The 24,449-nt window shown below is 30.2% G+C and overlaps 1 protein-coding gene across 1 annotated transcript in view; it reads left to right on the plus strand.

Moving 5' to 3' along the window:
- Positions 1–12,666, plus strand: part of LOC111635155 (regulatory-associated protein of mTOR-like) — a 46,030-nt gene extending 33,364 nt beyond the window's left edge. The window contains exons 6-12 of the mRNA XM_023380022.1: positions 654–758; positions 4,323–4,429; positions 4,914–5,044; positions 11,505–11,597; positions 11,679–11,795; positions 11,879–12,008; positions 12,564–12,666. Coding sequence (XP_023235790.1) covers positions 654–758; positions 4,323–4,429; positions 4,914–5,044; positions 11,505–11,597; positions 11,679–11,795; positions 11,879–12,008; positions 12,564–12,629 — 749 coding nt within the window. The 3' untranslated portion in view covers positions 12,630–12,666. The remainder of the gene's footprint in view (positions 1–653; positions 759–4,322; positions 4,430–4,913; positions 5,045–11,504; positions 11,598–11,678; positions 11,796–11,878; positions 12,009–12,563) is intronic.
- Positions 12,667–24,449: the final 11,783 nt, after the last annotated feature.

Here is a 24,449-nt window from a genome sequence, read left to right on the forward strand (position 1 = left end):
CAGGTTATGGATTGGCCTGCCTATTCTCATGATTTGAACCCATAGAAAATCTATGGAATCTAATAATTAGAGATGTGTGACAGGAGCAAAACAGTACCACAGTATTGAACAACTCAAAGCTACAGTTCTAATTGTGTGGGAAGAAATCAATTTAAGTATGCAAAATCTTGATAACTCTATAAAAGATAGGGCGTACAACATTATTTTGAAAAACTGTCTTAAGAAAAAATTGGTTGTTTTACTGTCTATTAAATGCTATTAGCCTTATATTTTTGCAACATCATTATTTTTGAGTTTTTGCATTAAAAAATTAATATTTTTATTTTTGACTGTAAACAGAATAAGTAATTCTTTTACATGTAAATTTATTCCTGTCACTAATTTTTTGTTTAAGTATAATAAAAATTTATTATTCCAAAAAATTGGGGTGACCTCAGACTTTTGTGATATATCTTATCATAGCCCAATTAAAATTTAGCACTATCATTTCTTTATTACTGTATGTCAAGCTTAACTTAATTTATGTGTAATTATTTTGTATAATTTCTGTATAGATATGAATGAAAATATTAATTTTTATAATATATTTTTATACATTTTATAATTTTATAAATTATGATCATATGATTTGAAATAAATATATTTTTTAATAGATGATGGTGCAGTCAGGATATGGCGAAATTATATTAATGATAGTAAACAAACCGAATTAGTTAGTGCATTTCAAATTCTTTCAGATATGTTGCCTTCTATAAGAGGTAAGAACATTGCTATGCTATTGATTCTGTATAAAAATATATTCAGTATATATTATTACATTATATACAATAGAGTCTTGGTAGTTTGAGTTGATTGGGAATGAGACAACCTCAAACAATCAAAAAGTCAAAATATATGGAATATGTAATGATATAAATGACATTATATTAAAATATTCTTTATTTTATCATTGTCTATAAGATGAAAAAATAAAGGTATTTGGTTTTCTGAATAAGAATTCTATTTGCTAAAACAGAAACAACACCAGTATAATAAGTCTTATTAATATATAGTCGACCCCCCCATAACACGGTAGATACGTTTCACTTTATAAGAATTTCACGTTGTAGGAATTCTTAAATACATGAGCCAATCACAGCCCGGCACATGTGCAGTTTACGGACTATGGCTGTTTGAAAGGTTTTCTTCCATAAAATTAATTGATTCTAGACTAATTTGACTCAACATTTCCAAAATACGTATAATTTTCTGGGAATAATCTGTATAAACTATGCTATAAACAAAAAATTGTAGGATTACGTACTGAGTGTGCACCATTCAATGACTCCATTGCTTAAGCTTGTTTTTGTCGCGGAGCAGCGCACCAAACGGCAGGCGCATTTTCTGATAAGTTATTTTTCTGCAAAAAATTCATTGAACTTTGGAGACATCATTAAAAGAAATAATTTTTATGGCCGTTGAATAAGAAATGTTTTTTTCACAAGAAATGTATAAAATTACAGCACTGTATTAGACTTATAGTACCTAATTTATATACTGTACAGACGATAGTAAACTCAACTTAACCGCCTAAACTCTCCGTAGTGTGTAAGTAGTTTGGCTGCTCATCCACTATTGGTCCAGATTCGACCAATCCTGTTGCGACACAAGTCGGCGATGACATTTTACCACATTTTACGAGTCTCTTTTAGCGTCTTTATACGAATATGGTCGCAATTTTTTTGCCACGATATACGAGTCTGCATTATATGAACCCGCATTATGGGGGTCGCCTGTACAAAGTTCAACGTAGACAATGATATAATAAAGAATTTAATAAGGATATAAGGCAAAAGAATTAACATTAAAGTATTGCTTTGGTTAAATATCATATATTGCACTTAAATATATGATGTCTTGTACAATACAGGGCAAGTGGCAATCTTATCTGGAAGTATCTGTTATATATATCGTTTCACAACACAATAAATTGAAAGCTGTTGTTAGACCTTTTGTTGTGCTTACTATTTCAGTATATGGTGTTTCATCATACACTTGTTTTGAATTACCCAAATATGTAATTTTTATGCATTCTGGTTGTGTTTGAGTACTTTGGTTTAAGGATGGTAGTATCTTTAACTACACAGAATTAAACTATTTAGACTGTACTGTTTATAATTTAAATATTTAAACATTTTTAGAGATTTCGTAATGTGTAAGAATATATATTTGTTAAATATCTTAAACTGAAAGAAAAAAAACTAGTTTTTCAATCTTATACTAATATTACAATTTCAAAACATTCTCAAAAATTAAACAAATAGCTATAGTAGTTTTCAACCTTGATTTTTCATAATTGTTAAAGTATTTTTCAATTTTACTGTACAAATCTGTAATATCAAAGAACTTCATAATTTCATTCAACAAATTCTACAGACAAAATCTTATATAAGAAGCCATTTAGTTTCACTCTCATTAATTTTTTTTATTTTAAAGCCGTAGATTTATTTTTAATATTATAAGTATGTAATTGACTTATAAATTATGTGTTATATTGTAATGGTATATGTAGTGAAGGGACATTGCACACATCTGAAATTAGCTGAAAACATTGTTCAGTTTTGCCATTAAAAATTTGAAAAAATACAATTTAAAATTTAGAAAATAATAATTGTAATTATTTATATTTTTTAAAATTCCTTTTTTATTCATCCATTACAATTAAAAGATTGCTTATGAATTTTCATAATGTTTTTATAAAGAAAAAGTTAATGAACTCAAATTATTGAAATTTGGAGATAAAGTTTCTGAGAAAATAAATGATTTCAAATCTCATGGTAGCTGTTCTATTATATTTTATTTGCTATTTAATAATGAAAATATCTATTTAACATTATATCCTATTTAATTAGTAGTTAAAACTCACTGTGTTCAGCGTTATTAATCGTTTTTTCGTTCATCATTAATCTGGAGCTGCCTAATATATGGATCGCCCTATACAAACGATTAAACAGCGAGTTACATCATATGCCATATCACTGACAGGAAGCAGTACCACGCATGCGCCGTATTTCATCATATTCGTAACATCGCACATAATTCAAATTGTAGCGGATTCATATCAAAAATTATTTAATTTTAAATTTATGTGTGTTCTTCTCTCAGACATTCATGTTCGATTAAAACATTTTATTCTCCTGAAGATGACAGAAATATATTTGTTGAAAGCGCTCGAATGAACGAAAAAACAATTAATAATGCTGAACACAGGGAGTTTTAACTACTAATTAATATTACTTGGCATGAATAGCATACTAGCCTATATATCCTATTTGAAAAACAGAAATAAATTTATGAAATATTTCACTAATTTCAAAATACCAAAGGATTATTTAATCATTTTTATATTAATTTACATTTATTTACATTAATATAATAACTAGAGATGCCACGAATATTTGGCTACTATTCAGTTACTTTTTTTAATATTTGGTATTCAGCCGAATGTTGCATACTATTCAGCCGAATACCGAATACCAAATCATAAAAAAAATGCACATATTACTCAAAAACGTATTTATTTTAATCACAAATTATTACATTTAATACTTAAAATTATCAGTGGTAAGTTGTGATAAATGAAAACAATTTTTTCAGCATTTGTTGATAGCAAATGATTGCGCTTTTCCTCATAAACTATACCTGCTTCTGAAAATAGCCTCTCACTATATACACTACTGCCAGGAGACAGTAGATAAATCTTAGCAAATTATGTCAGGCTTGGGTACTGTTTTGCATTTGCTGACCACCACTTGTAAAGGTCTGCCATCCAATGTAGGCAAACAGTTTTCATATAAAGTGATACAAACAGTGGCATTTTTTAGTAATAAGGACTATTAGTAACACAATTTGATGTAACAATGAACAAATAATGTATGTTGTGACATGCTCTACTCGCAAATAAAACAAATGCACACGCGGTGTCGCTACCATACCCACCACAATGAGACAGATCGTAATCCGTCACCCGTGAAATGTACTGTACACATATTTTGCCGCATATTCGGTGCTTTGGCCAAGACCATAGCCGAGTATTCGGTATTCAGCAAAATCACTATTCATGGCATCACTAATAATAACCTTTTTTCTTTTTTAGTTAATTTGTTTTAAATTCTTCTATAAATGTAAATTTTTATTAAGAAAACTTTTGTTGTTTGTTGCTTACATAATTTCTTAGTTTAACAAAGTTTTATTAATTGTCATATCAAAATATGCTTGAATTTTTGATTATGTCAAAACAAACATTTAAATTTTTTTAAACTTATCTTATGGTATAATAATAGGTTCAGGTCTCATTCTACAATGGGAACAAGAATCATGTAAATTACTTTCTTCTGGAGATGTAAGAATAATTCGTTTATGGGATGCTGAAAAGGAAATGAAAATTCAGGTAATAATTTTTTAATAATAGTATTTTATTTTAATTTGTAAATTAATTATAAACTGGGGTCATAAAGCATTTTTGGCACCAACTTGAATATGTTTTACTTGTTTTGATTTTAATCGTTGAAAAAGTGAAAATAACATTAAATAGACTGTCTTTCAGTGTTAATAGCTTTTTTTAAAGCATAAAATATACATGAAAGTACTTTTGACAATTTGTCATACACTTTATTTTTTGCAATCTGCAATGTCCCAGTGTATTTTTTCTCCAGCTGATATGGGTGTGTGCTGATGCTCAAATGCATTCTTTCTAATTGAATACCTCAGAATGCCACAAACTGGGGATTAGCACTGTATGTCCCCAAGGGCTTCAAATCTATAACTATATTTTAATCATATTTTGCATTTTTATTCTCGGTAATTTTCAAATACTTACTAATGTTAAAATTATTTAATTTGTTTTAAATTATAAATGTTCATATTTATTCTAGGACATACCAACTGGTGCTGATAGTTGTGTAACAAAATTATCAACTGATAAATCATTACCTTCCATAATAGTTGCTGGATGTGGTGATGGTACTATTCGAATTTATGATTGTCGTCTACCTCCAAATGATTGGTAAAGATATATGTAATTCAGGTAACTTAATATGAAATAGGATACATCTATTTATATTAACCTCTTAAGCACCCAAATTTTCATTACTGAGATTATTTTTTTCAATGTTATTGAAAAATAAAATTTTGATATGTTGAGAAAATAGATGATTATATATTGTGTAAATCACCTCAAAGATAAATCTGAATCTATATTTGAAGTTTTTTATTACATATTCATTATAGTTATAGTAATTAAAATTCAAAAAAATATAAATTGATATTGTCAAAAATGTATTTCTGTATCTGATAGAATAAGATAAAATTAAATTCAACACTATCAGAAAGTTCTTCCAGTACAATTCCTTCATAAATTCTCAAATTAGAAGATTAAAATAAATTATAGTTTGTTTTATTATAAAATTACCAGTTTTCTTGATTTTTTAAGATTTGATAAAAGAAATATCAAATAAATGTTTTATATGTTGTTTTAAAGCACTACATGAAAAAAATATAATTTAATGTAATTCTGTATACCACTATCTTAGTAACTTTATTTGCAATACCAAGAAAAAGTCCATCACTAATTGTGGAGGTGTCATGCAAAAATCAAACAAATCCACAAAATATCAAAGTTGATTTTATAATTTATTTTTTTTTTTCAGCTTTATTCCTATCTACTGTTATAGTCAGTTTCATTCAAAAAAATATGCATCCAACACTTTTTGAGCTTTGAAAATCAACATTCTGTGCAAAAAAGAACATCTCTTTACATGTGTCCCAAGCAGAACAAAACAGCCATTGCAATCTGCCTCATCCAATGAAGAGCTATGATTGAGTCATGTGACTTTCAGAATGCAACAGGTGGTTTTGTTTTTGTTGTGTCATTTTGTTATTCTGTAGGAACAGAGATTTTGATGTTAAAATGTTGTTTATTAGTACACATTTTATTATATAGTGTATTTCAGTGATATAATTGAGTGAAAATGGATGAAGACAGTTTGATAAGTGTAGAAGAAAGCAATGTTGGATCTAGAAAGAAACCTAAAACTGTTGGAGTACAGGCAAAGAAGAAAATACAAAAATATAGTGCTCCTTTGGGATGAGATTTGAGGAGCCAGTCGAGCAACTACCTGTAGGTCACCCTCTGTCAGCTGCCAAGAAAAAAGACATTGAATCACTTTTAAAGACTTTGTATGGCAAGTAATGAGAAAATGATGAGTTTTTCATGGTATAAACAAGTGTTACGAAATGGAACCAAGCTTGAAGCAGATTACCCGGAAAAAGAAGAAAATAATGGGAACTTGTGTGATTGTTTGGGAGAAGACATTTATTGTTCATCCCTGTTTTGTAAAATGCCATGTTTTTTTGATAAGTCAAAGTAACAGCCAGTATAACAAAGTGAAAAAGAATATAGTGGCTAGGCAAAAGAAAACATATCCTAACATAGTTCATGCAAAAAAGAAACACATCCACCCTGTCCAAGCAAAAAGAAACAATGTCCATATTTTAATGTCATATAATTAAATACTAACTATACAATATTCCTATCAAAAACTGCCTTCAAATATTGATGTTAGATACCAAATGAAAAAAATAAATAAATTTTTACAGGTGTGAAGTGTAAAATAAATTCAATAACAGTTTTTTGCATTTTTTCAACAATTGTTTAGAGTGGACTTGTTTGCTTTTGCATGGCACCTCCACAATTATGAGACTGTATATTATCTTTTTTTTATTCTAGTATGGGTGATATGCTATATTAAATCAGTAGAATAATCTTAAAGATAATTTGATATAAAATGATAAAATAATAATCTTTTTAATACACATTATATTTTTTATAACTGCTGTGAAAAACCAAAAAAGTTACTCTTATGATGAGGTTGAAGAATATATTAAAAAATACTACAGAAAAATTATTTTTATTCTGTTATAAAGATTATTAAAGCAAATGTTTTTTTTTATTGAAACAAAATGTATTTTAAAATGAATGTATATTTTAATATTAGAATTAGTATTCACTTCATATATATTATTAATAAACATGATTTTATTCAACTATGGTTCATTGCTACTTAACTCTTTATTACTATACCAATGATTAAAATTAGTTTTTCTAGTAATGAATAATCTGTTCTTAATAGTCTTGATAACCTCTGTTAGTATTTTTATTTTTGTAAAAGTTTTAGTCAAAATTAACTGCATTAAAATTACAGATCTTAAATTTCTTCAAAAACTTAAAAAGTTTTTTTGTCCTAACTCCAAAGTATTTCTTTTTAATAAAGAAATGAACAATGAACTTTAAAAATCAGAAATGTTTTTAATTCCATAAGTATTTGACCAATTTATGATTTTTTTTTAACTTTTAAAAAAGTTTTTTTTGCAGTTTTATAGTTTTAGTGGTACTATAATTTCTTGTAAATTACTTATAGATTACCTATATTTCAAAGTGAGTTTGAAAGTAGGTTCAAGTTATGTGCTGCTTGAGGATTAACTTTCAGTTTTACAGTACAGTTAAGAGTTAATTCAGTACTTTTCCTTTGTCTAAACTTATTAAGAGAGTCATTAGAAATTGGTTAGGCACTTCACATATTTATCTGCCATTGCAATTTTGTAGGAAACCACCAAACACATAAGTTATCTATGTTTTACTGTAAATCTCTCCATGTGTATCAATTCATGTTTTAATTAATATTATTACACACTACTACTAAAACTTGCATTTTGAAATCTGATAAATTTTTGGTAATTACCTCTTTTTTACATAATGATTCTCAGGGAACTATGTAGAAGCTTACTGTCAACTGTAGTGTATGTTAATTCTTATTAATAATAATTAATAGCTAAGAAGTTGGCTTTTAATTTCATGACATTAGATATTGTTTTGTCTGTGTACAATCTTATTAGTAAAATTAATACCAGTACAAAACAACAACTATTTTATTTAATACTTATTTAATACCAGTTGTATATACCAGATTGTAATACCAGTTGTATTCTACAACTGGTATTACAATCATTCCTGCCAAAAGCCACATTAGCAATGTTGCCACTCCAAACTTATCTGGTGGCTCTTTCCCACTTCTAAGTAGCTCTTCAAATATAAAATATACTATGGATATTACTCATGATAAAATTTTTGTCTGTTTAATTTTTTTGATTGATTAAAAAATTGCAGATCTATAAATTCCCACTGGCATCCACCTGTTGTCTGTCCTTCCTTAATCTCAAGAATGGAGTTAGATAGATGAAAGTTGAGACCAGAAATGTAAAGTGTAGGAGCCAGAGACCCCATTTAACTTTATATGAACCTCTGGTTTGGACTGGAAGTCACATTATTTTAATTCAAAAATTTTCTTCAGAACAGTTATTAAGATGACCAACACGACCCTCTTGTTAACAGGAAAAGTATGATATACAGGAGCAAAACACTACTAAAATCAAGAGTATTGTGTATTGAGATCTAAAAAATTGCAGTCTAGAATTGTGATTATGTCACAATAAATAACTTCTCATTAAATTTAATCATTTGTAAACAAAGATTGGAAAAAGGAAAATATTGTAACATTACCAATATATCAAAATTAACTAAAATTTTTATTTATTGTGTTATTTTGATAATCTTTTTGTTTATACATCATTGTCAATTATTTTAAGAATTTTACTTATGAAAAGTCCAAATATCTTTTAATTCAGAAATAATTCTGATTTATCCTTATTTGATATACAGTAACCTCTGATTACTGCTATCAAAATTAGCAGGTTCCAAACATACATTCTAATACAGTGAACCTTGCTTAACGAGCATAATTTGTTCTAGAATCTTACTCTTAACGTGAAACACATGTTAAGCAAAACAATTTTCCCATATAAATTAATGTAAAACACGACAATGCATTCCAAGCCAAAAAAATACTCAAATATTTTATATATAACATTTATTCAAAGAAAATTACACAATATACATTGCTAAAGAACATGAATCATCATCATCATCATCATCTTTTCTTCTAGTGCAGAATGAACCAACCTGGAATGTTAATTCGATTTTCAGAAAACAAAAATAATCAAAATACAATCATTTCTAATATTTAATCATAGTCTTTACATAGCTCAAGAATTTGGCATAACATTTGGTGTGTTTATTGTATAACAAGCTATTGTTATTAATGTTCGTATGTAATATGTCTGAACACAAGTTTGAAAAAATGTATGATGCTAGCAGAATGAGTGCTAAACACAGACTGATGTAGCGTGCGCACTGGGACTTTCCCTCTCCTCATCACTTGTTATGCAAAACGTCGCTTATTAAGGAAGTCATTTTTTTACAATTTGTTTTGCTCGTTATGCAAATTATTCATTATGAGAGGTGCTCGTTAAGTGAGGTTCCACTGTAATACATTATAAAAACTACTTATTGTAAACAGAATTTGATTATCATTATCATCATCATGATCTTCAGTTAAATAGGCCTTTTTCTGCTAGTACCTCAATATATGGCTGAAAACATGCAACCATTATCAGTTTTAACTAGTGCTTTAAATTAATCAATTTTAATCATTATTTGTTCACAATACAATAGTTTAGATTGCTAGCATTATACTAGCTGTTGTTGAAGTGGTAGCAGAAAGATCATACTAGGTGAATTGTTTATTAATTAATTAAATCAGAATTTCCTCCAATTGTAGTCTTATTTACTTTGCATAATGTTATCTGTTTTGGTAAGTCCTAAAGTGATTACAATAAGCAAACTCTACTGCATAACAATATTTGATGTGCTTAAAAGGTTAATAAATTAATTCAACAATATAAATAGATGTATTTAGTAATAATTATGATTTACATAGTATGTTATAATAACGTAATAATGTTTAATAATAATAATAATGTTAATTAAATATTTTCTGTATTTGTTAGACATTTCAAGGAAATATACAATAATTTGATTTAATTAATTTATATATATAAAGTTTTGTAATTCAGAAAATATTGTCTCAAACATTTTATTTTTTTCATTTTGTTTATGTTAACAATATATTGTAGATGTAATTATTCACCTATGTAAAATAATAAACAAAGCACAAAGCATCATGTGAGCAGCAGAACCTCTCTCACTTCCAGCTCCATATGGTTCTGTTATGTTTGTACCTTGCTCACTTAACACGTTGAAATCGTCTTAATATTTTAAACACCAAAATAATTACAAAATAAAAATAAATAATTATGAGTTATTATTTTACTTTGGATGGTGAGGCTAAAGATGAATATAAAGGAACACTTAAGCAATTTGACCTGGAGTGACCTGATCTCTTAGATGTTGAACTACATAATCTCTTTATTGACAAAATATGTCAATTTTCACAATTACTTTGTGAACAGAATCTGCTATTATACAAAGCAATTGTTTAAAAATTACAAATCATTTGACTGTTATAAGTATTTTGTAGGCGAAAAACTATGTGAAATATGATGATACACAGTAAAACATGTGGCATGGCATACTAAAAGGAAAAGTACAATCTAGACAGAGTTTAAAAATGTTTTGTTATCATGTAGACACTAGCAAGTGAGTGAAATTTGCAGCAAGAGAACAAATATGATGACTTCAGATTATGACATTTCTCTTTTTTTTTGCTGTCATTAGCATTATCATTTGATGACATGAAATGATCCTTTTCATTCTAAAGAGTAAAATAAAATGGAGTGATCATAAAGTTTATAATTTTATTTCAGTGATTTTTTAATTAATTTCTCTTAATTAATTTTTAATTAACTACATATGAACTTCCAAAATCAAATTGAAAGTCATGTTATCTCAATTTAAAAATTTTCCTCTGAAAGGTGTTAGATGATAGATGACTGGCATAACTCTGTTGTTAAAGGAAAAGTATGATGTACAGGGGCAGGTCACTACTAATAATTTGAGGTGAAGAGCATATATTTTAAATGAAATAAATTAAAAATTGCAGCTGGCATTGTGACGAAGTCACAATAAATAATTGTTCGTAAAGTATAGTTTATCATTTCTGTTCTCTCTTTTTATTGGCTAATGCATTGGCAATCCATAACTGTAAACACACTTATCTTGAGTAGCTATTGTCAATTATAGTCATGGAATTTATTACAACTTGTTAGAACTGTCAAATTGTATCACTTACGATACAATTTATTTAAGTTATGCACTTACTTATAAGTGCATAACTTAATGATTAACATATTTTATAATAAAATGTCAGAAAGAGAAATATGCTTTACAATAATAAAAGAAATACTGTATACAAAATTTATTTGTTTATATACTTATATAGAAGTATTTTATCAAATATAAGTTCTATAATAATTAAGACTATAACAAATGAATGATATGATACTTTTAAACTGTTTGCATATTTGTAGTTAGAGAGAGATGAATTTATTTAACTATAGTAATCATAGATATTGCAAAGAAAGTAATTTTATTTATTTATTATAATGTTTAGTCGTGTTACAACTTTAAGAGAACATTCTGGATGGGTGGTCAATGTTCACTTATATCAACATTCTGATTCTGTTGGAAAAATAGTGAGTGGAAGGCAAGTATTTATTTATAAGTAAATTTAATCTAATAGGTAGTGATGATAACCTGAATTTAAATATTTTTTTTATAACAACAGTGTTGCAGGTGATATTAAATTTTGGGATTTACGACTTACCAGTTCTCTTAAGACTGTGCAGTCTTCTCAGGGCATGACTGCTATGTCAGTTCATTCTGCAATTGATTTAATTTCTTGGTAATTAAATTAAAAATTTTTATTCTGTTAAATGTTTTTATATATTATCAGCTAATAACTATTTAAATGATCTGTTATTTCAGTGGATCTGTAAATCAATTCATCAGTGTATATAGTATGGTTGGTGAAACAGTTAATGTAATTAAATATCATGATGGATTCATGGGTCAACGAATTGGTCCAATTAGTTGCTTAGCTTTTCATCCATATAAAGTGAGTGAAACTTAATTTTTATTTAAATATTTGTAATTCTAAAAATTCTTCATTCTAAATACATCAAAAATTCTTCATTTAGAATTATACTTAGAATCAGAATAACATGTATTTCATTTGATTTATCAATGCAATGAAGATAGTTTTCTAATAGTCATTTTCCTGATTTCAATTGGAAAGTATTTTCAGATTTTAATTCTTTATACTCAACAAAGACATCTCATTTTTATTTGAAATCTATAAAATCAATTACATCTTCATAATTATTTCCTAGATTCTTCTTCACACTGGCTGATTTCTTCTTTATATTAAATGAAAATTTATTTTTATTGATCAACTTAGAATGGAAATATTTTAAAATCAGGGAAATTCTAAAAGTAGTTTGAGAAGATAATCATATATAAAGTCATATTAAAAATTTGAGAGTATTTAGTAAGAAAAATTATTAAACTTTTCTCTAAAATATGTAGTTTAAAGATATTAACAATAGGATTAATTATTTTAAATATAAATGAAATTTTTTATAGTTATTTATATTATCTGTTTGTTTTTAAGGTAAATCTTGCAGCTGGAAGTACAGATTCTTTCATCTCTGTTTATTCAATAGACAAAAAGCACTAATTTATATATATATATATATGTTACTGCTAAAGCTCGAAAGTTGTTAATGTGTACATTACCTAGCTAATCTGCAGATTAACTAGGATGATCCGTTAAAGTTGTGAAAATTGTTTTATTTCTCAAATTACCTAGATAATGTGCAGAGTATCTAGGTAATCCACCATGGGCAGAGTATCTAGGTAAGATCTTATTTTCACTTTACTGAGTGCCTAGTAGGTAATTTGCAGATTACCTGGATAATCTGCACATTACCTAAATAATTTGAAAAATAGAACAATTTTCACAACTTTAACGGATCACCCTAGTTAATCTGCAGATTAGCTAGGTAATGAACACATTAACAACTTTCAAGCTTTAGCGGTAACATATATATATATAATATGTAAAGGTATAAAAATATGCAAGCTTTTACGAAATGTTTTATAAGTCATTTGTTACAAGACTCATCATATGTTTTCAATGATTGTAACTGTCATAGTTTAAAAAATTGCTGTCTATATTAAGATTTTTTATAGCACTAAATCAAAACATCAAGTACTAAGTAATAAACAGTTTCAGTTATTATTGTACTCATTATGCTTGTGTGATCAAGTAGTTTGAACATTTCATCATAAGCATAATAAATCTACATGTAAAATAGTGTACAGGATTATCATCATTCTGTAAAAAAAGTTGTAAAAATTGTTATTTAGTAAGAAAATCTAATTAAACTGGACAAATATATGATATTTTAAAATCTGTTAATGTACAGTTGCACTATACAATAAATAGATTTATCTTTGTCCACATACGTATGTAACATAAGTTATGTATACATGCAAACTGCCTGCACAAAAAGTGTCATATTAAAAGTTTACTAGTTTATATAAATTGCCACAATCAATTATTTGTTATTAAAATTTTTAATTTATTGTGAATGTATTTATTTTAAAAATTTAACAGGAAGAATTAAGAGAATTATTGCTAAAGAGTTATTATTGTTAATATTATTTAAATAAATAGAGCGAGATGTTAAAAATAAATGTAAACTATTGATATATAGTTATAGAATTAAGATATGTTCTATTTTTCTAGGTTTTATTGATTGACAAAACTGTCAACCTGGAATCAATGTAAACAAAAATTTTTGAGCTTACTAAATATTTGAATTGTATTCTGCATCATGTGTTACAGAAAGTAGGAAATAGAAACAATAAATTATTTATAAAGAAAAATAATTTTTTATGCTTAAGAAATTTAAATAATTCATTATTATATAGGGTACTTTATCTATCAGTTAAATTATTAAAACAGCAAAATTAAGCTAAATATTGTAAAATTTGTAACAATATTTATTGTTACATTTGGTTGACTTGTTTGTATGTTATCTAACTTTTAATAGAGTAAAACAAGGCAGATTAAATATAAGAAAATAATTATTAATTTATACTAGTTTCTCAAACAGTTTTGAAAGGTTAAACACTAATTACAGATTAAGTCTAAAAACACAGAGTTATCACATTTATTCATATATCATGCATTTTTATATATAATATTGCAATCTATTTTTGGGAAGACCAAAAAAATAAAATATTCTTTATTTTTATTATTGCAGAGAAAATATACATAAACATATGTATATACTAAAGATTAATTTATGTTAATACAGAAAGTATTGTCAATTTTATATTGTTAATTAACTGAAATCAATATCAGAATGCTAAGTTCTACTACTAAAAACTACTCAGTATGAGAGAGCTGTTTTAAATATCAATATTTTCTGTAGTCCTTTTGGTGTAAATATATAAAATATTATTTTAATAAAATTTGAAGAATTACTTATTTTTAATGAATGTGTTTTTCTTTAATGTTTTTTCCATACTGCTGTTAAACAATATTCATATTCACTGAGCAAAGTTAGCAGTTAATAAGGACTCAGAAAGTATAACTACAGTTCAAGATTCATAAATTATATTTATAGCTTAAGATACAATTCAGAAACAGTCATTGACTTTTTTATAGTGCAACCTCAGCAAAAGCACATAAAAGATATGCTTTTGATAAAAAAGTCAGTGGCTGTTTCTGAATTGAAATTGAATTGTATATATATATATGTGTGTGTGTGTGTGTCCTAATTTGCAGATCATTTCTTATATATGTATATATATCTCACAATTTTCAGATCATTTCTTTTTTAAAAATGTGTGCATGGTATGTGAATAAACATGATAATTTAAAGTATAAAATCAATTTTTTCAGATTTAGTCTCTCTTGTTTTTCTTTGTGATACTAAATTATTGTTTGACGTAATATTCACAAGAACTGTTATATTTACATTAATTAATTTCTTTATAGAATATGAATATCACAAAACTAAAATTATATGTAAGAAAATAACATATAAACACAATTATTTCTTAGTTAAACTTACAGTTAGCTTTATCTAACTAAAGCTAGAATATTGTTTAAAATATGTATTTTTATATATTTGTCTTAAAAGATATTTTTATAATAGAATTTTTCTTATATTTGTTGTAAAAATATTTGATTATAAAAAATATCACAACATTTTTAAAATTTTAACAACAAATAGAAATGTTAAGAGTTTGAATTGTAATTTTTCTTTTGAAAACTGATACCAATTATGAATAATTTCTGTGTAAATATGAAGTGATTTTTGTCCTAATTTTTATTTAAACAAATATTTTTTATTTGAAATTGTTTACAAATGAATAAATTTTGTTACAATCAAAATAAAGAGAGGAAAGAAAGTGTCTTCTGTTCAATAATGATTCTTCTTCTGAACCTAGAAATATATTACTGTATATAATGTATTAATACATCATGCCATATAAAAATTATTTATATGTTTATAAATCAGTAATAAAGACAAACAGTTGTAATTTCTCTTTATTTTAAGTTATTTTTATTTAAGACATGAATGAATTTTAAAAATTCAATTTTAACACTTTTATGATTTCCACTAAACACATTTAAATTTTAAAATAAGTTTAAAATATTAATGCCAGTATATATATGAGAATATTTAGAAGGTAATAAGCTATCTGATTTCCAGCATTAACCCTTGTATCATTACATGATAGATAATTAAGAATGACAGATGTATGGATGTATATAGTTTGATATATTGTACAGCACATAAGGTATTAATGGTAGTGTTATCAATATCATTAGTCTTTTAAGTAATTAATTACATCAAAAATAACTTTTTTATTGGTAGTTTGAATATTTTGCTATTGATTATTACAACATAAATTACACTCAAAAATAACAATTTCCTTATTTCAAACACTATGAAAATGTGTTTATAAATGAGATTTTAGGATTTGTTGCACTCACATTGTCACCCATCTCTTGGAACAGTCAGTGTAAATCCTAAACATGGGATGATCATCTGGATCTTCAAAGTAAACGTTGGGGCAAGCTGATGGGAGGAGTGGTAATTGTAAGTCAGGAGGGTATTTTTATCGCTGCTGAATTTTTTGATATCATCAATCAAGGTCAAACGGGGGGGAATCTTACCTACTCTAATCATTTTGTTGACATCCGAGTCGCTGTAATCTTGCCAGGGTAAGATGGCGAGATTTTCCTGCCAAATATTGCATTTAATTTCTAAGTCAATAGGAGTCAATCCTGACATTACCAAAAGGGCACTAGTAGGTGCGGTCCTATAAGCCTTACAAATGCAGAGAGCTGCAATTCTTTGAACAGGTAATAGTTTTTTTTATGGTTATGGGCTTTGACGGCCACATGGCCCCGAACCTGTATGGCATAGAGGAGTGCTGGCTGAATTGCACCCTTGTAAATAAGCTTAGTAGCGATAGGGGTAAGGCCCATATGTTACTAGCAATACTAATGAGGGCATTGGCCATCTTTTTAGCTTTGTCCTTGATATATTTGTTGTGGGGTGTGAAGTTAAGTCTCTCATCAAGAATAGCCAAAATATTTAATTTCTGTTGTTTGCTTTATTCTGTGAGCACCTATTCAAAGCTTCTTGACGAGTGCTGTGTTCCTACCAACTATCGTGCTTTAGCAATTTTTTGTGTTAATAGCCTAGCTATGCTTAATACTTCACTGATGAATGTTATTGAGAATGTCATTGCATATGTCATGTAAGCATTCACTGGTCCTGTGTGAAGCTAGGATAATTGTGTTGTCCGCATAGCCCTGTATGTGGCAGCCAGGAGGCAGGGTATTGTTTAAGTGCAGAATAGTTATAGGCTATGTTCCAGAGACCAGGACCAGACCTGGATCCCTGAGGAGAGCCTCAAATGATAGATGTGACTATGTTATTTTGTGTTGTATAGATAGTTAAAGCATAGGGGATATTTTTCTTTGGCTATATACTCCTCTGAAAATCATAATACTATTCTACACCTGCACTCCTGTTGCTAAGATAGGACTGAAGAAATTTGTAAAGATTTTTAGGGCAGTGATGAGCATGTAATGTGTATAAGATAGAAGGCCACCAGGCATGATCAAAGATACCTATAAATGTGGGGGCCGAGGGGGGAGAAATTTAAAAGACTCAATGAACGTTAATATGTGATATGTATCGTCATTATCTCCCTTGCCGTCTGGACTGCCGAGCGGTAACAATCAACGACATGGGGAAGCAGTTGAGTCAGAGATAGATGCTTCGTTTACAAACAACACAACTGTTTATTAAACACGAAAGAAGCTTACAAGATTTCCGCGATCTTGGAAGTTCTGTGGCCTCTGGGTCTTCCTCTTCTTTCCAAGATAGTCCCATTTTGAAGGAGTGTCCCTTGTTCGCGAATGAACCATTCCATCACGTCTCGACGACTCTGGGATGATGCAGTTGACTTCCGTTGATGGAAAGATGTCGATCCGAGGTCGGGAGATGGAGACGAAGATGGGTGCGAGACACACACACAACAACAGATCCGTCACTTGGAACTTTCGGGAGAAGAAGCCGTCGCGTCCTCGAATTTCCGGGGTTTTATCTGTTTTCTCTCAGATTCCCCTTTCCGATTGGTCTCCCGTCGTCACCTGATGACAATTCGAAACCTTTCGGGGGCGCGGGAGAGGTCAAAATCGAAGTTTAATTCGATCTCCAACCGGAAATGGTCGACGGACTTACATTCTTCTATTGTTTAAAAGTTAGCGTCGCGTTTTCATAAAATAAAATCTATCTCTAACTACTATATTATTTTCTCTAAAACAATTATTTTAATGCGAATTTTAGTGAGGGTTCAGACCTGTCCAGAGCCTCACATAAAGTCAATAGCAATAATTGCGGTATGCTGATTGTTTTGTTTAGCCTGGTGGATGTAGTTAACGACCTGATGGATGGCATCTACTATGCCTTTGTTTTTAGAGAAGCCAAACTGATTATGATGCAGGGCTCTATGCTTGTGTAGATGCCATGTGATCCTATTAATCATTAGACCGTCTAACAGTTTTCCCAGAGTTGGGAGAAGACAGATCAGCCTGTATTTTTTGTAAGTGTTAGCACTGGTGGGTTTGGGACACTAGCCTTTTTCCACTGAGTAGGAAAAAGGCCAGTGTTCAAGCAGATATTGAAGAGAATTACAAATGCTGTAGGATTACCTTCAAATGCATGTTTAATCATCCTAGTGGTTATGCCATCAAGGCCTGGAACTTTGTTATTGGTGAGCAAACGAATGGCATTCAAAACCTCAATGTAGGTGAAGTTATGATCTTTATCTGTATTAGGCAAAGTGAGTGTAGAACTTCTGATGACCACTTGTATATTGTTATCCTGCTGTGGGTCATCCGAAGAGTAAAGGCTGGTGAGGATGTGCGTGATAGTTTCTTCCGTGTTGTTGGTATAGCAACCATCAGGGAGCTGGATAGTGGTGGGGTTTGGAGTTGGCATTTTTCCTTACAAGCTAAGTACCAGGATTGCAACCACAAGTTGGTACAGAAATCCTTCCAAGTGTTAGTCCTTATTTTATTTATAAGGGTTTTGTAAGCATTGTGTTCGTGCCTGTACTGATCTCTAAGTGTGACTTTAATGTCTGGGTCTTGTTCATTCCTAAATTGCCTCCTTAATCTCCTAACAACATTTTTCTTGTTTTCTAGCTCAGTGACCATCAAGGAACCTTTTTGTGTTTACAATGTTTGACTTCAGAGGCAATAACATAATAAGAGTTAGTGATTGTATTTGTAAGCCTGGTGATAAGATGGTCTAAGGCAGGGGTGGCCAAAACGTGGCGCATGCGCCAAACTTGGCGCATTGGACGATTACAAGTGGCGCTTCAGTCAGTTCTGAGCAACATTGCCAGATTTGGCTTCTTTGCAATTAAGAATAATTTATAGAAAATTAATTCTTTATAGTCTGTCTTGGCAAGTTCATTTGTTGCACAATTCGTTGCAATCAACTTTACAGATAAAATGAGTGTTCTGCACATAGTAAATTACAGTGTATACATGTATGTTTATTTTCGATCAGTATGTAGGCGTCGAAATGACAGTGCTAACGTCCTACGATAGTGCTACCGTCCGGACATTGTGGGAATCGGTTGGACTACTGACTTCCTGCGACACCTGTTGACCTTTTTTTTTTTTTGCTTCTACGATTCACGATACATTCGTGATCGTGTACACCACTAATATCGAATACTGTAGAACTATTTTATACAAGTAACTACACCACCACCGCATTTTTCATTACTTGTTCTGTGGCAAATCTGAATTTCGTCTTATGAATTGAAATACCTGATTAAGGGATGGCCGAAATTTTTCTCCGCCCCGGGCGGCTAACACCCCACGGTACGCCACTGCGCATCTGAACTCGTCTAACAAACAAATGGCGCATGGTATGCAAAAGGTTGGCCACCCCTGGTCTAAGGTGTCCTGAGTATAGTGATTGTGGTGAGGGGTACTAGCCCAAATGTTATTGAAAGTGTTGCAGAATAATTGCCAGTTCGTGTGAGTATAGTGAAAGCTGTTATTAGTATTACTAGTAGTGTTCAGTTGGGTGAAGATATACCTATGGTCACTGGCAGAATCTATGTCGGTAGTATAACAGTGGTCAACCCTAAGGGTGATGTGACTCCTAACATTAGGTTGATCCAACTTTTCCCCATGGCACAGGAGTAGGTCGGAAGGGTGCTGGTGTTCAAGTGAGTAAGGTTGTGTTGGGCCATGGTTTCGTTAACTCTGTTACCCCTAGGGTCATCTTTTGGACGTTGCCAGGTTGCAGACTTGGCATTGAAGTCTTGAACTCATACAAAGATAAACAAAACCTATCTTATTAGGATAGGTTTATCTTTGTATGAGTTCAGGAGGTGATGAATGTCTTCAATGGCTGTCTCAATGTTAGTGGTGTCTTGAATGTAGACTGAACATATGTAAAGGTGAGTGTTATTGTCTGTAACATGGACAGTGGTAATGTAATCTGTGCTATGTTGGGAGACAAGGCAGGTGGTAATGTTTTTGTTCCTGATGATAATACCAGGCTTGATGCGATAGCCAGGGTCCTGAGCTGGATGGACTTTCCAGTCATTGAACCTGATTATCATGTTAATAGTGTAGGTAGTAGTGTAGGATGTATTAAGTGGCAGAACAATACACGACTTAAACGTAAGAAGTTACGTGATACTGTTTGTTATCAAACCAAGAAAACGAAATCAACCAAATATCTTTCCTATTAGTTCAAAATTAAAATACGTATATGATACTTTTTATTTCAAAGGATTACAATGACGAAATGACTCGTCAACACAATTATTTTTTAAAGTTTAGCTATTTAAAATGTGCAATATAGATGTATAGACTAAATACAATACAGTAGACTAAGAAGAAATGAACAGAATTATACTGACTCAGAGTTATTTGTATGGTTGAAATTGTTTTAATAAGTTTAAGTTTTATTTACATGTTTCTTCAATTTTATGAGTTCTGTGATGGCTTCTCTTTTCCGCTAGACTTATTACACCATCAATTAGAAACAAGACAAGCTTTAGAAAATCACATTTTTATTTCCTAGAGTATACATAAGGGATTCGAAGTCCGAAATGCAATGTCTTTGTAATGTAACTGTTTAGTTGCACTGTTACAAAATTTGTAAAAATTTTTAACTTACATGGTTATGAGAAGCACAGAAATGGTGACAATTGATAAAATACGGATGATAATTATTAATTTACAGGTATTTGCCATAACAATAGTTAAAATGTTAATGATTTACAAGAACAATAAATATAACAGATGTAAAACTTGTGAACTTACAGTAGATATGACCAAACCATATGATACATAAAGTAGTAATAGCAGTGAGAGGCAAACAATACACATAATAAAGTACACTGTTAAAACCATAGCATTTAAAACTGTGACATTGCAAACTGTTTTACCATTAATTTAAAACAATAAAATAGTATGATAAAGTAAAAAACGTGCACCAGAGTTACGTTTTTCTGTATTCAGAGGTTAATNATAAAATATTATTTTAATAAAATTTGAAGAATTACTTATTTTTAATGAATGTGTTTTTCTTTAATGTTTTTTCCATACTGCTGTTAAACAATATTCATATTCACTGAGCAAAGTTAGCAGTTAATAAGGACTCAGAAAGTATAACTACAGTTCAAGATTCATAAATTATATTTATAGCTTAAGATACAATTCAGAAACAGTCATTGACTTTTTTATAGTGCAACCTCAGCAAAAGCACATAAAAGATATGCTTTTGATAAAAAAGTCAGTGGCTGTTTCTGAATTGAAATTGAATTGTATATATATATATGTGTGTGTGTGTGTGTCCTAATTTGCAGATCATTTCTTATATATGTATATATATCTCACAATTTTCAGATCATTTCTTTTTTAAAAATGTGTGCATGGTATGTGAATAAACATGATAATTTAAAGTATAAAATCAATTTTTTCAGATTTAGTCTCTCTTGTTTTTCTTTGTGATACTAAATTATTGTTTGACGTAATATTCACAAGAACTGTTATATTTACATTAATTAATTTCTTTATAGAATATGAATATCACAAAACTAAAATTATATGTAAGAAAATAACATATAAACNCCGGGCGGCTAACACCCCACGGTACGCCACTGCGCATCTGAACTCGTCTATCAAACAAATGGCGCATGGTATGCAAAAGGTTGGCCACCCCTGGTCTAAGGGATAAAGCTTACTAGGGCACTATCATACGAGGAAACGAGTGTATTGATGTCTGATACAAATGTCTGATTAATGTCTGATACAAATAGTTAGTGTGCTTAAAGTATTTGACAAACATTGCAAGATACATTTTACTTTTTATTTACTATTATTTTTTTATTTTGCAATTTATTAATTTTCATTTTTCACCAATTTGGCATCCTTTCTCATTGTTCAACTGAAGCAAGTGTTTCATATGCCTCACCCAGTGCCGGCCCGAGGCAGGTTTTAGGATGGAGCGAGATCCTATTATGGCGCCTCCCTTGGTTGCCCTTAATTTATACCCTTTAATTTTCTTTACCACTGAGGCTGCCCCTAGGACTTAGCGCCTGGAGCGGCTGCTTCGTTCGCCCTATGATAGGGCCGGCTCTGGCCTCACCCTTGTCCCGGCTCTGTTCTGTGGTATTACTAGACATCTAGTAAAAAGACCATTTGCCTAAAGCACTAGTCAGTGAACGTAGACAGAGATGCAGAGATGTTAACGACCATTGAAAAATTACCTTGATACATCTGTTCGCTGGTTTATTTGTCATAATTTACTTCTCTGTTAAAACTTTAAATAATTACAAATGATAGGTGCTTCTTCATTTAATTAAGAAAATTATTATAGTTTTTCAGATTGAAGCAAAAAAACAAACAATTGTTCTGTATAAATATCACCAGTCATGTGTATTTAAGATATGTTGATTTTCTTGAAAGTTAATCTCATATTAAAAATTTTTTACAATAAAAACATAAAACTTTAAAATGTGTAAATTTCTATATAGATATAAATATCGTTTAAATATATTGATTAATGCTTTGAAAAAATCCAACAACGAGTATCAAAACTTTCCCAGCATTAACATTCAAAACTGGGGTGGCGTCATCTGTGATATTTTATTTAAAATAAACTTTCATTGTTATTAATTATTATAAAATGACAAAAAGCTTAAATTTGACAGTAGAAATGAATTTTATAAAAAATTGTATATGGTAATAACGAGTAAAATCCTCATTAAGTCTGTCCCCATTTGAGGTATGACATATGGTCTCTCTCTATCATCCAACTCCTTGACCATCAAAATTTAATATCATCAATCCCCTAATACAAAAACCTCCTGCAAATTTCAGAAATTTTAGACAAAAGGCACAGGAGTTATTAAGCTTCAAAGAAGGTGAATAAAATCGTTTCCCCAACACACACTAAAATCCATGCATACTGACAAAATAATCTTGAATTACCTTTTTTTGCATTTTTCGACGTTTCTAGGTCCCCAAATTTTAATGTAAAAATCTTCGGGGTCATTTTTTGACCGATCCCCATACTTTCCTTTCTTATAGTCTATATAAGAAAGGAAAATATGGGGATCGGTCAACAGCCTGAAAGCAAAAATGAAATTAAGGTCATGCACAGGAATGTCTCAACACCACAAAAGTATCGTGTTAGAACAATAATGAGGCAGTCCTTTATTTAACTTAGAATTAAACTTTATTCTAATCTAAAACTATATATACAGTGTTTTCACATCACTTCCTTTAGTTTAGTATTACCTAACATATCGATACCGGTATCGGTATCGGTCTTAAAGTATCGATACCGGCCAATATTAGTATTGGGAATGAAAACTGGAAATCCTGCCAGATGTCGCTGTTCAATTCCTTCGCGTCGCCTTGCAGGCGACGCGAATGTTAACGAATATCCGTCAAAACAGTTAAATTCTCACTTTTCGAAAATAGAGGACCCAAAAAAACTAAACAATAGCAGAGCAAAAAGACTGGCTTAATTAAACAATGTCTTCCAAAGACTATTAAAATTTTTTCTGTCAAAAAGGTAAGCATTAAAGGCTGGAATTACTGGGAACAGTTTCAAAGTTCAGATGAATACCATCCAATCGATAGCGGGTTAAACGTCATACCGATCTCTCCCGAGGCCCGAAAGGTCAAAAATTGTTACCTGAAGACCAGTGCCGTAACTAGGGCGGTGCCAGCGGTGCCCAGTCACAGGGCGCAGACCCTGGGGGCGCAGAAATGATCTGGACCAAGTTTTGGGTCATATTTTTGGGGCGTAGTTACAGAAGCTCGCACCGGACGCATAAAAGGCTAGTTACGGCGCTGCTGGAGACAAGAGTGGACCGATTGGAAATAAGAGAAAGCAATCGTTCAATCGGAATGCGGAATCGAGGAGAGAACCCTTTAAAAACTAGTGTTTCAAGGACACGACGTTCTTTCTCAAAGATCCGCTCGCTCTTTCCTCTCCATGATCCAAGTCCCGCGGAAGTAACTCCGTTAGATAAATCTCATCCTGAAGCCGTTCTTTCTACTAAACCATTGCTACTCTGTATACGATCCAGCCGTCTTAAAAGTTTATGTTTCCTTTCTTGTACTTTTGTGGACGAACACCTTAGCTGATCCGAACTTCTCACCTAACCCTCAATGTGGACTGACGAAAGAGCACCGGAGCCATCGATCTATAAGACGTCAATCGCCAGAGGACTGATTGTCAACATCTACAATGACACTTAGACTTTCACTGGACTCGCCTCCGACTGAATAATCAGAGTTGAATTTTTTATAGGCAAAATTAACAAAATCTTGTAAGCATGTTTTTATCCAATTAAACGGGATCAAATTGTAAATTGCCCTGTCTCAGTGTCTAAATCATATTCACAT

This window comes from Centruroides sculpturatus, unplaced genomic scaffold, assembly GCF_000671375.1.
Source record: "Centruroides sculpturatus isolate CEXI.00-Female unplaced genomic scaffold, Cexi_2.0 scaffold827, whole genome shotgun sequence".
Classification (NCBI taxonomy): domain Eukaryota; kingdom Metazoa; phylum Arthropoda; class Arachnida; order Scorpiones; family Buthidae; genus Centruroides; species Centruroides sculpturatus.